This window comes from Mesoplodon mirus, assembly GCF_964341445.2.
Source record: "Mesoplodon mirus genome assembly, chromosome: 2".
Classification (NCBI taxonomy): Eukaryota; Metazoa; Chordata; class Mammalia; order Artiodactyla; family Ziphiidae; genus Mesoplodon; species Mesoplodon mirus.
In genome coordinates, this window is record NC_138977.1 from 206,646,902 (window position 1) to 206,659,988 (window position 13,087).

Sequence of the window (13,087 nt, forward strand, 5' to 3'; positions counted from 1 at the left end):
CCAGGGTCCCCTTCCCATTACCTCATTCTCTTCCACAATGATCAGTAACACACAAACAACAAAGAGAGATAAACCAGAAAAACTCCTAAAAATGAGTAAAGAAGGCAATGAAAAGTAGGTGGTATTTTCTCACATGTGTATGTGTGTGTGTGTTTATTCTTAGCAACAGTCAAACCATACAAAAATAATTAAACAGATTTACTCATTGAAAATAATTAAACCTTCAGCCAAATGTGTATCTGAAGTGACAGGTTTGAAATTATTTGTTGAAAGAAATCTTGAGGGGCCGTATGTCTGGGGTCAGGTGAGAGAGCAGTAGGCAAAGAATATTTTCACGCTGTAGATACACAGATTCACTTGTTGATTGTTCAGGAAAATATCATCTGGGAGGTGGCAAGCCAGTCTGGCTAATCTCCTCACCCAAACATCAGTCCCTGTCCAAACACCTTTTATCCCAATATAAGTTTACTTACAACATAGGAGGTACCAGTGAGACTCAGAAAGCCCACTCTCCCAAGAGGGACTTCTACACAGTGATACGCAGGAACAGCAATGATGTGGTGGTGGTGGTAGTGGTGGTGGTGGAAACAGTGTCAGCACATAATTAATTATACGATACCTTTAACATCCACACATCACGTTCATATGTTCTTATTACTGTATGGAAGGCAGGGGACAGCATAACAGTCTGTGTAGAGTCAAGGTTCTGTAAGATAGAGGAAAAGGTCATACATCTAAAATTAAACAGGAGCAGAAGTGAAAAGTATCCATCTGTTTTCTTCCCTTTAAACTGAGCTGTCTCCAAAATAACCCAAGACATCAGTAGTGAAGGCTGAGTGGCCTGGAAAATGTCCCACCCATGAGAAGAACTCAAGGCCCCCAGGCTAAAGAGCTGTCCATGCTATAGTTGTGACCTTTAGTCACTTTAGCTCATCAACACTATCATGGTGGAAACCAGGAAAATGTGCTCTGACTTAGTGTGGACAGATAATTAGAAGATTTTAATTGGATTTGGCTAAGTAGGAAGGATATAAGGAAGGGAAGAAAGGGAGGAAAGGAAGTAGGCAGGAAAAAAGAAAACAAAAAGGAAAAAGAAAGGGGTAAGGGTGGGGGAGAAAATCCCACAGAGTTAAAAAATAACCGATCTAACCCACAAAGGCAATGCTGATACACTAACATTTTCCAACAGCGTTTTCCTCTTCTCACGTTATTTTGGAAATGAATTAAATTAAAATCCTCACTTAGTATGCATAGGGTGGGCTCCAATCTATTCTCTTACTTGCTAGTTTAGAACCTGAGACTGCTTACATCAGTTTTCTGAGGAAGAAAAAAAAATAGAAGCTTCGTCACCTTTTGGCAAGCAGCTTTTTAAATTATTATTTGGGAACCTGGCACTTATTTCTCCTTCAATTTAGGGAGATGGGCTTTTTCCTTTCTATAAAACAGCCTTGCGAGCTTCTGAATGATACCCACTGAGTGTTGCAGGTGACAGGCACAATGGCCGATTGTTGAACAAGATGGGAGCAATTAACAATTGAGGATAATGGCGGAGACCTCCATACAATGAACTGACCCCCAATCACAGTACAGGCTAATTGGCAGAAATGCAAGAGACCACTCTTTATCTTCCTATCTATTGACTAAGTGTCCAGTAAACTAGCTTTGTCCTTGGGCTGGAGGTTCATAAGCATTTGAGGTTGGGCTCATCGGATGGAAATTAAATTCAGATGTCACTGAAAAAACCTGAAGCCTGATTTGAGTTCCCTATTATACACAGTACTTCGTTTCAAGTACACACACACACACACACACACACACACACACACTTCTCAACATCTGTGAGTTTGCAATCCTTGTTTTATTATAGGTGATGGTAATAGAGGTTAAGATTTAGAATCTGGGAGTGTGATTGTTTGTTTGTTCCAGGAATAGAAACATTGACATTGTTCTCCTCGTTCCCTTAGGTCCCGTGGAGCATGTTCATCTCCGAGTTCCATTTGTTGCCATAAGAAATAAGGAGGTCAACATCAGTGCAGTTGTGTGGCCCAGCCAACTGGGGACCCTTACCTATTTCTGGTGGTTCGGCAATAGTACAAAGGTTTGGCCCTTTCTGATTGGTGTGTGCTTAGGTCTATACTGAATGTTCCCATGTTCCAACTTCTGTGTTGATGTTGGGGGGGGCAGGGGGGGATGTGGGCAATAGGGGATACTTAATGAAGCTATGAATCCACGTAATTGAATATGACATACCCTCCTACAGCAAGTTCATTGTTATAATAGGGAAAGTTCAAATAATCCTAAGGAAGAAAGGGTACTTGGAGAATCTGTACAAACCTGGTTGTTCTTGCTCCTCTAACCAATATTTCTAATATTGGTGTTGCTCCATTTTGTTCTAATCCCAGCCTTTCTACTCACCTGCTGTATAATATCAAGAAAGTCATTTAGCATCTCTGAAATTAAGTGACACCATCTGTGAAACGTGAATTAGATATCTAAATGCAGGGCAGTGAAAGTCAAATGGGGTAATAATGCACGTAAAGCATCTTTAGCAAGACCTACTAGGTGTTCTATTAGGGCCAGGTACTGATGTTCTTCTTCTTATGCATGGTACTGATGTTGCCAAGTCTCAAAGAAAGGGACTTAAGGGCCAAACTCTGAACTTTGCAGATACTCCCTACTCCTGGCAACTGGTGGTGATGAAGCTTTTTCAAGAATAACCACACTTGTACAACAGAAGCTGAGGGCAGTTTGGCTGAGGGTTCCTCAGCTTAAGGGCTTCATGTTTTTCGCTCTTCCTGTTTTTGTCTTTGCATTTTCTTTAGTCATTCTTGATGTGATTGGTATTGCTCATCTTAGACATTTACTTTAAAAAAAATTTATGAAAGATATATCAGACTCAGAAATGCTGGATATCTAAAGAAAGGGGAAATAAATATTCAGTTGCCAGTGTAGTAATTCCTTTTAAAAAGGAATGGAACAATGCCAGTTTTGTTTGTTTGTTACGAGATGACCAAAGAGAACTTCAGCTCTTGTATGGTAAGAGTGGGAGATGATTCATCCCTGCTCTTATTTTAAATTAAAAAAAATATTGAAGTATAGTTGATTTACAATGTTGTAAATTCTGCTCTTTTCCAGGGTGGTAGCATGATTTGATCGAAAGAATATGGACCTTGGGGTCAAAGAGACAAGGGTTAGGTTTCTAGCACTGCTACATGTTTATTATGTGAGCTTCATCAAGTGATTTGACCTAAACTTTAATTCACTCAACAGCAAACTGGAGAGAATAATGCCTGCATCATCTCAATTTTTGTGAAAACTAAGTAAGATACTATGTATCTCCCTGGCACAGACTAGTTTACTCACTAAATGGATGCTTTCTATTTTGGTATAAAAACTGACAGTTAGGATGGTTTGATAAAAGACTGAATTAGATTTATGGACCCAAGGGACAATTTCCTGTTTGCATCATTTGTGCTGTAGACTTTCAAGTTCTTAGTATAGACTATGATGCTTTTGCATTTCTGGTGTTATCATTCACCAAGATAATAGATAAGATTAGTTAATGAGATTCCCCATTTAGTGTATTAGAGAAGTGAAGCTCCCTGTGTGAGATGAGCATCCTAAGGTCAAACAGCTGGTTAGCTGTCGAGCCAGACCTAAACCCAGGTCTCCTCATTCCCATCTACCATTTACCCCCCAGCCCCAGGATGCTTTCTCTGCATCACTCTGTTTGGAGATCACAGACTCTAAAATTCTGCTTTAAACACCAGCAGACATACATGGTGAAAGAAAAAGAGAAAATCTTCTGGGAGGAGAACATCAGAAAGAGAAGGATTTTAAGTTCATTTCACCTCTGAGGATGTGAGGTTTGGGCTGTCCAGCCAGGGAGTTCTTTTCTGTTAGTGTTTGTTCACCTGTTGATCTTTACTGGGAAACAACTGTGTGTAGGGAGGGCAGTTCTTGGCCGTCATGAACCCAGTGATTTACTCAACAGCCCACAAGGAACTGAAGACAGTGTTTCTCTATAGCACCATTTTTTTCTTTGGGTGTTTATTCTAAGGCCTGAAATACCAGACAGTGTCTAATAAATATTTGATCAACAGAGAAGTGGACAAAGTGATTGGAGAGTCTAGTTTCTGTTTCTCTAACAATTATCTGTTAGTTTGAACAATCACCTGATCTGAAGCTCAGTGTTGTTTTCTCTAAATCAAGGATACTAATATCTAATCCACGAACATCATTGAGTTATTATTTGAAATATCTTTCTATCTATCTATCTCTCTATCTATCTATGTAATCTGTATTATGAGAGGGAAATTTTAAAATTGCAGAATGGCATTATAGTTTTATTTTTTTAATTGAGGATGACCTGAAGTACTTCTTAGGTTAGGAATTTCCATCTATAAACTTGAGCATAAAGTGCTGTACAAATAAATACCCAAGATCTCAAAGGTCTTACTAGTTGGTTTTTTCTTCCCAAAGAACCAAGAGAATGATAGAACATTAGAGGCATTGGAACAGAGTGGTTTTGAAATGAGACAAACCTGGGTTGGGGTCCAGACTCAGATTCTCCTTGCTGTATGCCTTTTGTTAAATCAGGTAATTTCTCTGTGCCTTAGTTTTGTTCATTGTGATGTCAGAATAAAACTGGTAGCTACTACACTCTAATATTGCTTTGAGGATTAAGTAAAGAATGGCATTTAAGTGCTTAGAACACATCCAGTCACTGCTGTGCTCATCCTTTGCATCAGTGACATCTACATCTCAGTGGCAAATCTGACATGGTTCTAGAGATTTCTCTCCCACCTTCAAGCATGGTTATTCCATCCATTTAAAAGAGGTACATTTTCAATGCTTTTGCTAGCACCATGACAGAAACACATCAATGTGGCCAGTGCCCAGAAATTGATCTAGTGAGCATTGTATTTTCCTGGCAAATGAATGAGTGTCTTTGGGTGTCTTGGTGAGTGCTCTGAGTGTTGAGCTACGCGGTTACCTTTGATGAACAAACCGATCTGTAAAAGGAGCTAAACTAAATTTGAGCATTTCTTTCTAGCATCGGCCTTGCACAAGGCTCTTCATATATATATATATATATATATATTTTTTTTTTTTTTTTGCGGTATGCGGGCCTCTCACTGTTGTGGCCTCTCCTGTTGCGGAGCACAGGCTCCGGACACGCAGGCTCAGCGGCCATGGCTCACGGGCCCAGCCGCTCCGCGGCATGCGGGATCTTCCCGGACCGGGGCACGAACCCGTGTCCCCTGCATCGGTAGGTGGACTCTCAACCACTGCGCCACCAGGGAAGCCCCATATATATTATTTGATCATCAGAACATCACTGATGAAGGAGAAATTATCCCCTGTGTATGCGTATGTGTGTGTCTGTTTCTATGTGTTGTGACCAGGTGAATTGGATTGGACAGGTTTGCCCAGGTGGTTGAATTAAATCAACCTCCCAATAAGAATCAGTTGACTCCCCACAAACCTTTATAGCCAGCCCTCTGCTTGGTGCCCTTAGGGATAGAAGAGCACTTACAATCTTGTCTCTATCTTCAAGGAGATTACAATCCTGATGAGAAGGCAAGATGAACACACACACACACAATGATCAGTGAGCAAGTGTGATGATGTAGGAATAAAGAGAAGGGAGCAAGCATTCCTGAAATCCAACTATAGGCCCATCTACCTACAAGTCTATCAGCGGGAGATGCTAAATTGTATCAGTAGCTCTGTGGATCTTTCTTGAGAACCTGTATTTTGTGCTAGATCTTATGAGGAACACAAAGCAGTATAAATTCCATTTGTTGCCCTTAAGAAACAATCTATTCAAGAAGATGAGGTTAACATCCCACAATAGATGCTATAAGGAATGGTAATAGGAATGTAACATTACTGGCCCAGCCAGGCAGCCTAGGGGGTGATGGATGCAGGGCTTCTTGGTCTTGGAGCAAGTTGTGTATGAAGCTGGTCCTAAGCTGGCATTGAAGGAGTGGTAGAATTGAGGCCAGAGAGGAGGGGAAGGGATTTGTGCCCACTGGTAAGGCTTTGGGCCTGTTTGTGTTCTGTGTAGACAGACACTATGAAAGAGGGATTCATTTGGGGAGAAATTGCCTAAAGAACTAAAACTGGGGAGGATAGATGACAAATGGCTTTGAATGACATAACCAGATGTGTTTTAGTTTGTCATAGAAACTTAGATTTAGGATAGGATAGTGGAAGATAGAACCAGATTCATGGACAGTGATATTTTCAACAATGAGATACTTTTGAAGAGTTTTTACAGGGGTGTATGTGTGTGTGTGGTGGGGGGGGGTTGAGGGAATTTTTTTCCCCCAAAACTATAAATTTTCAAAATACTCCCATAGTTGTAACACATATTTAGGTCTATTTACTTTATTTATTTTTGGTCTTTTTATGTATTTTAGACTTTTCTCTCATGTAGTTCTCATCATAGCATATCCACAATTATATAGCTTGCCTTCTCCACTTCATAAAGTAAAGCACTTTCCACGTATGTAATCTTCTGAAGGTTTTAAGTGAGGCAAGTGTAGTGATTACACAGTCTGTCCAATTTAGGAATGGAAGGTTTTTTCAAGGTATACATTTAAATTGTGGGGATTTTATAATATTCGATATTAACTTGACTTACTGTGTATTGGAAATCTGGTGTAGGCTGCATCCAAACATTTCCCTGAAGCTCCCTGATCCATTAGTCACGTGGGAATCTCCTAACTAGTTACTCAGAGCTTCATTGATGGCTTGCTGGGCTTAGTGGATAATACATGACCTGTTGCACATGAGGGATCCTCTGTGGGCAGGGATGCAGCCTGCAGCCTAGGCAGGACATGAGCCTTGCTGTGGGCTGGCCCTGCAGCTTGGACAAAACACGGAGAAGTCAACTGGCCGCCTGTTGGATTTGTGGGGATTTTGCTGGGATTAACAGAGCTCTGGCTTAATAAATGTGTCTGCTTGCCTAGCAGAGTTAGTAAATGAACCTTAAAATACTTGATTTAATTTAGTGTTGTGTGCTAGACATGGGTGGCCAGTGAAGAACTCAAGAATCCCGTGGAGTGTTCCTGCTTCGCAAGGAAGGTGAAATCAGCCATGATGTCACAACAGCTGATGAAAAACAAAAGCAATTTGGAAAACAAAATTAGCTTCTGCCATTTCCCTAGGGTGGAAGCCTGGGGCCTGTTACCTGGGGGCCAAGTGTTCACATTCAACACAGTTTGTTTGCTGTGGCTCAGAGCCCTGACTGGCTGGTGGGATGGCATGCTCCCTCCCACCTCAGATGGCATTCCCTTGTCCTGCAGACTTGCATCCTTGTTTGGTTCCTGGATCTGCTAGGAAAGCAGCCAGATAAAGAGGAGACCAAATCTGCTGGGACAGGAGGAATTCCACTCCTCTCAGAAAGAGATGTCATTGCCGGGCACAGCACCATCACCCAAGCCTAAGATAAGACGAGTGTGCAGAGAAAGGAGAGCGGGGGCCATGTAGACCCCTGAAAGCTGAAGAAGATGACACGGTAGTTGTACAGATTCCCTGAAGAGACAACCATTAGTGGAGAAAAGTATTCTGGGGCTGAGAGCTGGGGAGAGATTAGAGATAGCTGAGGGCAGTAACCAAAATGGAAGGACAATGTGATATAGTTATGGTCAGAGCAATTCATGGGATCATAAAAACAAACAAACAAAAAAACACCACATCAATTATTCCTTTTTTGTTTTGTTTCTCTCCCAACATTTTATTATTAAAAACTTCAAACACAAACTAAAGTTGAAGTGAACATTCACATACCCACCATCTGTATTCTATCATTAACATCTACTGTGCTTGTTTTATCATGTCTGTTTATCTGTCCATCCCTCTCTTCAGCCATCAACCGATCTTAAATTTTGATTTATTTCAGGCACTTACATGCTTTGTCCTAAATGCTTTAGGTGGCAAATCATTAGCTAGAGTCCTTTATTTGTTTATACTTTTTCCCCCAGGTGGGTATGAAATGTATCAACAATGAAATGTACAGATCTGAAGTGTGTAGCTCCTGAGTTCTAACAAAGGCATATACCTGTAACCCAAACTCCTATCAAGATATTAGCAACACTCCCAAAAGTTCTCTCATGCCCCTCGTCATTTCCCACCGCAACCCCCAGAACCAGTCACTATTTTTTTCATCATGAATTAGATTTGCCTTTTCTAGAACTTCTTTTAATGTAATCGTACCATGTGAATTCTTTCATATAAGGCTTCTTTCATTTCTTATGGTTTTGGGACTTATCCATACTGTTGTGTATATCAATATTTGTTCTTTTCTGTTCATTATATGCATATACTATGACTTGTTTATTCATTTTCCTATTGATAAATTCTCCTAGGTTCTTTTCAGTTTTTGGCTAGTATGAATGTACTGTTATAAACATTTTCTTTTGTTTGTGGATATTTTCTTTTATCTTGACTAAATCCCCAGGACTTCAATTGCTAAGTCATAAATATGAAATGTTACAACTACATTGGAAAAAATTATCGCAATTTCTTGTAAAACTGAACTTTTCCTACATCGTTGCACCATTGTACATCCCACCAAAAATGTATGAGGGTTCCAGTTGCTCCACATCCACAATAATATTTGATATTATTATCTTTAAAGAAAATTTAGCCATTGTGTTTGGTATATAGAGGTATCTCATTTTCCTTCCAAAGAATATGACCTAGGTACTGAAGCAGTTGAAGGTATTCTGACAGGTAAGTCGTAATGAGCTGACTAGTAGGAACTAGAAACTTTGCCAAAAGCCGTTCATCAATCCTATGTGTTCTGATTTCTGAATGAGTCCTCACAACTTCTAACCCAAACCTTTAATTTAAAAGATAAAGACCTAAGGCACACAGTGGGGACAAATTTTGCCCAAGGCAATTCATTAAAATAGTAACAGAGCCAGAGTATCAAGTCTCTGTTCTTGTTATACTAAAGATGGCAACTCAGTGGCACACATTCTTCCTTTATTCCATGTCAGTGGCTGACATTGCCATGCTGAGCCCAACTTGACTTCAGCTTCCTTCTCAACACAGGACACTAACCAGCCACTGTTGGCCCATGGGAGTTGATTTTCATCACAGAACCTACTTGTACCTCATTTGTTGTTTAATAAGGCCACACCCTTGTGCGTATCATCACAGAGCCATAAGTATGGCGAAGCATGCTTGGGCTCTGGGGTTTACCCTTAGTTAAGATAAAGAGTGTAACTCTTTCAGCACTCACTTCTTTCTTTCATTTAGCAAGCAGAGAAGAAAGGGTGTCAGAAAGCTTAGGGCAATATCTCTAATCCTGTCCAACTCCAGCCATCAGCCTGGTCATAAAATAGAGCAATAGAATATTAAAGTCAAGAAATCAAATTATTGTTTCAGAGGCCCTGTTGAAAATTCTGAGCTAGAAAGGAATTTCAGTCTTGCAGGAGGGACGCTGTCTGAAAGCTGCCTCTCTGAGCCTCTGCAGGGTCCAGGTGCACGGGTGTGCTGTGTGAACACTGGCCGATACCCACATTTTAAAAGGGAAACTCTACACATCCCCAACTGGCTACATCATTACTCTATCCTATTGTCGTCCTAACACACAGAGAGGAGAGGGGTCTGCTCATCTGCACTTGTGACATCTCTTCATGAGCTGCCTTAGAGAAGCCTCCTACTAATATGTCTTACCTTGCAAACACCAGATAACTCGCGAGGGCACTGGCTTCAAGATAATCACTGAATAATGACTCTTCAGTTGCAGAGTCTGCATTCTCTTCTCTCCAGTAAGCACCTGCTTCTATCAAGATCCTAATTCCCAAGAAAAAAAAATATGCTTATTCTCTTTCTTTATCCTTGACAAGTCCCTGTCTGTTATGATCAAGGAAAGAAAACAGAAAAGGGAAAAAGATTAAAAAGTGAGCACAGATATGCATGTTTATATGTTTTCCAACTTATTTAAATTGTTAGAAATGCCTTGCAATGGAAAGCACAGATATGGCCAAACAAAATGTCAATAATATGACCATACATCCAAGTTATATACGGATTCTGCTAGATGTAAGACAATTTGCCAAGGGTGGTTGATACAAAAATAAATAAAATGTGGTCACTTCTCTGAAAAATCTTACAGCCCGATGGAATACAGGATGAAAATATAAGTGACATGGAATATTAGAGGAAAAGAGAAAAGTGATCGCCTATTCCCAGAGTCATTAGGAATAGATTACAAAAGATGCTTCTACTTTGCCCCAGGAGAAGGAATAGAATGACATGCAAAATCCAGGGTGCCCAGTCTTAGCTTCATCTCTCAGAATTAACATTTTACAGTGCATTTCAAGTATATTAATGCTCTTCCTGGATATACAATCACAGTTTTAGAAAGCTGTGCATTTTTTTTTCCTTTTTCAAGCTAGGATCCCTTGGGGATATGCAAATGCTATGCAGATTGGTGACAGTCTGAGATTTACAGGAAAGGAGGGAATCTGATATGCCATAAAGGACTAAATAAGTGTTCCTGCTTCTCTCTTTTAGCCCCTCATCACCTTGGACAGCAGCATTTCCTTCACATTCCTAGCAGAGGGAACCAATACCATCACTGTCCAGGTGGCTGCTGGGAATGCCCTCATCCAGGACACAAAAGATATCGCAGTTCACGGTAAGCCCCGTGATGCCCCCTCCTGCCCAACCAATCCCCTCCATACACCATAGCAGCAATCGCTGACTGCTTTGGAAATGCCCCAGGGCATAGGAAAATTAGGTAGGTCCACAAAGGTATCCAAACCTACTTCTTACCTTGTTCTTGAATACATACGGAGGTTGTTAGAGAAGCAGATCATGGACAGGCATTTCTTGTCTTCTGTGATGTGTCTGCCTCAAAACCTGACCGTCTCATTAGACAGAGATGTATCATAAGTTGAAGGAATGTTGAGCTAGAAAGACTATCATAGAAGCATTTAGATCTGATGACCTGCCAAGGTGTCTCTCACACACATGTGGCATCCATTCTTTGTTAGGATGGGGACCAGTGATTTCAAAAGCTAGAGGAGTCATGGTCCCTGCTCTTGAAGAACTCACAGCTTAGGTACTGAGATGAACTACACATAACTGATGTGTTTCCTTTGTTGTTAGAGATTCTGATCTTTGGCTGCAAAGGCTGAGACTAAGGCTGAGAATAGAAAGACAGAGCAAGGCAGGAGAGTGGTAAATAGGGCCACCATTCTGTTCTCAATCCTGGAGAACCACTCTTAATTATTAAATTTCTTTTAAATCAAATTGTGCTTCTACCACCATCCCACAAACCTCCCACATACCCTAAAAACAGCCACTATACCAGGGTTTTCCAGAAAGTTGTACTGAGTGAGGTATGTGATCCTCTGACTCAGTCTATATTTCTTCCACCTCACCCCAGGTGAGTGCCTTTTCCTACAACTCTGCAAACTTGAGGCTCAGCCTCTCTCATCGGGCACCTGGAAGACTTTAAGTAAACATTTTTATTGGAATGTAACTGGGAGTTTGGGGTTATTAGATGCAAACTATTACATTTAGAATGGATAAACAACAGGGTCCTACTGTATAACACAGGGAACTATATCCAACCTCCAAGGATAAACCATAATGGGAAAGAATATTAAAAAGTATGTATATAACTGAGTTATTTTGCTGTACAGCAGAAATTAACACAACATTGTACATCAACTATACTTCAATTTAAAAAAATGTTTTTAAATACAGAGAAGTGCACAGATCATAAGTGTTTTAACTTCATGAATGATCACAAAGTGGACAGACCTGTGTACCTATCAATCAGATTGAGAAACTGAATGTTACCCACACCCTAGCTACAGGGTTTTGACCTGTTTTCTAACCCCCTGAGGCAGTTTTTCTAGCCGGATCCATGGAACTAAGGGAAGGATAAGAAAAAGCTTCATTCTAATCTAGCCCATTTATTAATGCTTTATTGTTGCCTCTGCATGATACCACCTGCAGCAGCAAAAGTCCCCTTCTTCTGGAGTTTCACAATTTTCTTGCATTTCAGATAATGTTCTGGAGTTTCACAATTTTCTTGCATTTCAGATAATGTTCATTTACAAGAAGAAGTCCTTAAGATTTTAAAACAAACAAAAGTGGTAGGAGCACAAATTTACTTCCAGTCACCAAATGCCACTTTGTTTTAGAAGCCAAGAGACAGGCTGAAAGGAAGGAATTTGAGATGAGGCCACATGAAAGACTGTGCCCTTTCCCTAAAGCACAAAGATCATGGAGTCCCCTTGCCTATCGCACCCTCTCTCAGCCTCACTCACACACGCTCTCTCCTTGCAGAATACTTTCAGTCCCAACTCTTATCATTCTCTCCTAATCTGGATTACCACAATCCTGACATTCCGGAGTGGAGGCAAGATATTGCCAATGTGATCAAGCGGGCTCTGGTGAAAGTAAGTTGGCTTTTTCTTTGCTTAAATGTTTATGAATAAAGAACAAGATGCTCTGGTCCAGAATACATTTTCATGGATGCAAGCCACCATTCCTCAGTTAAGTAAAGATTATTTCTCTGTAAAAAGAGAGAGAGAAAAGAAGAATGGGGGAAGTGAAGGATGGGAAGGAAAGATGGAGAGATTAGGCAGAGAGAGACAGAGACAGAGAATCAATCCGGTGTTCAAGGATGGGAAATTGGCCCCATCTTAATCCTAAATTTTTCTAAGACAGCAAATTGACCCCTTTAATGAAATGATGGCTGGGCCACTCATTGAGTCTTCACTAATATCATTCATTTGCTTGGCTGTTTGCCCACCAAGGTTTGGGTTTTGTTTGTTTGTTTGTTTGCTTTTGTTGTTGCTTTTTAACCACTCAGTCTTCAAGACTCCCACTGACCATATGTGGCCATCAGAAGGCTGCAGGTCAGGAAACAGAGCATGGCAGCAGACTCTAGGGTTATAGAGTTTGCCCAAGGTCATATTTTCCTTAGACAAAGTTGAAAGTTGAAAGGGTTTTGTTAACCTTTTGCTCAGACCTAGGCACTGGACTATAATAGTGAATAAAACACGGTCAATTCAAATGTAGAGATAAGTCTAATATGCAGCTA

At 40.6% G+C, this 13,087-nt stretch overlaps 1 protein-coding gene across 1 annotated transcript in view; it reads left to right on the forward strand.

Annotated features, from left to right (window-relative positions):
* Positions 1-13,087, forward strand: part of SORCS3 (sortilin related VPS10 domain containing receptor 3) — a gene marked incomplete at both ends in the record, with an annotated part of 605,283 nt that overhangs the window by 579,285 nt on the left and 12,911 nt on the right. The window contains 3 exons of the mRNA XM_082611582.1: positions 1,965-2,098; positions 10,540-10,663; positions 12,328-12,440. Coding sequence (XP_082467708.1) covers positions 1,965-2,098; positions 10,540-10,663; positions 12,328-12,440 — 371 coding nt within the window. The remainder of the gene's footprint in view (positions 1-1,964; positions 2,099-10,539; positions 10,664-12,327; positions 12,441-13,087) is intronic.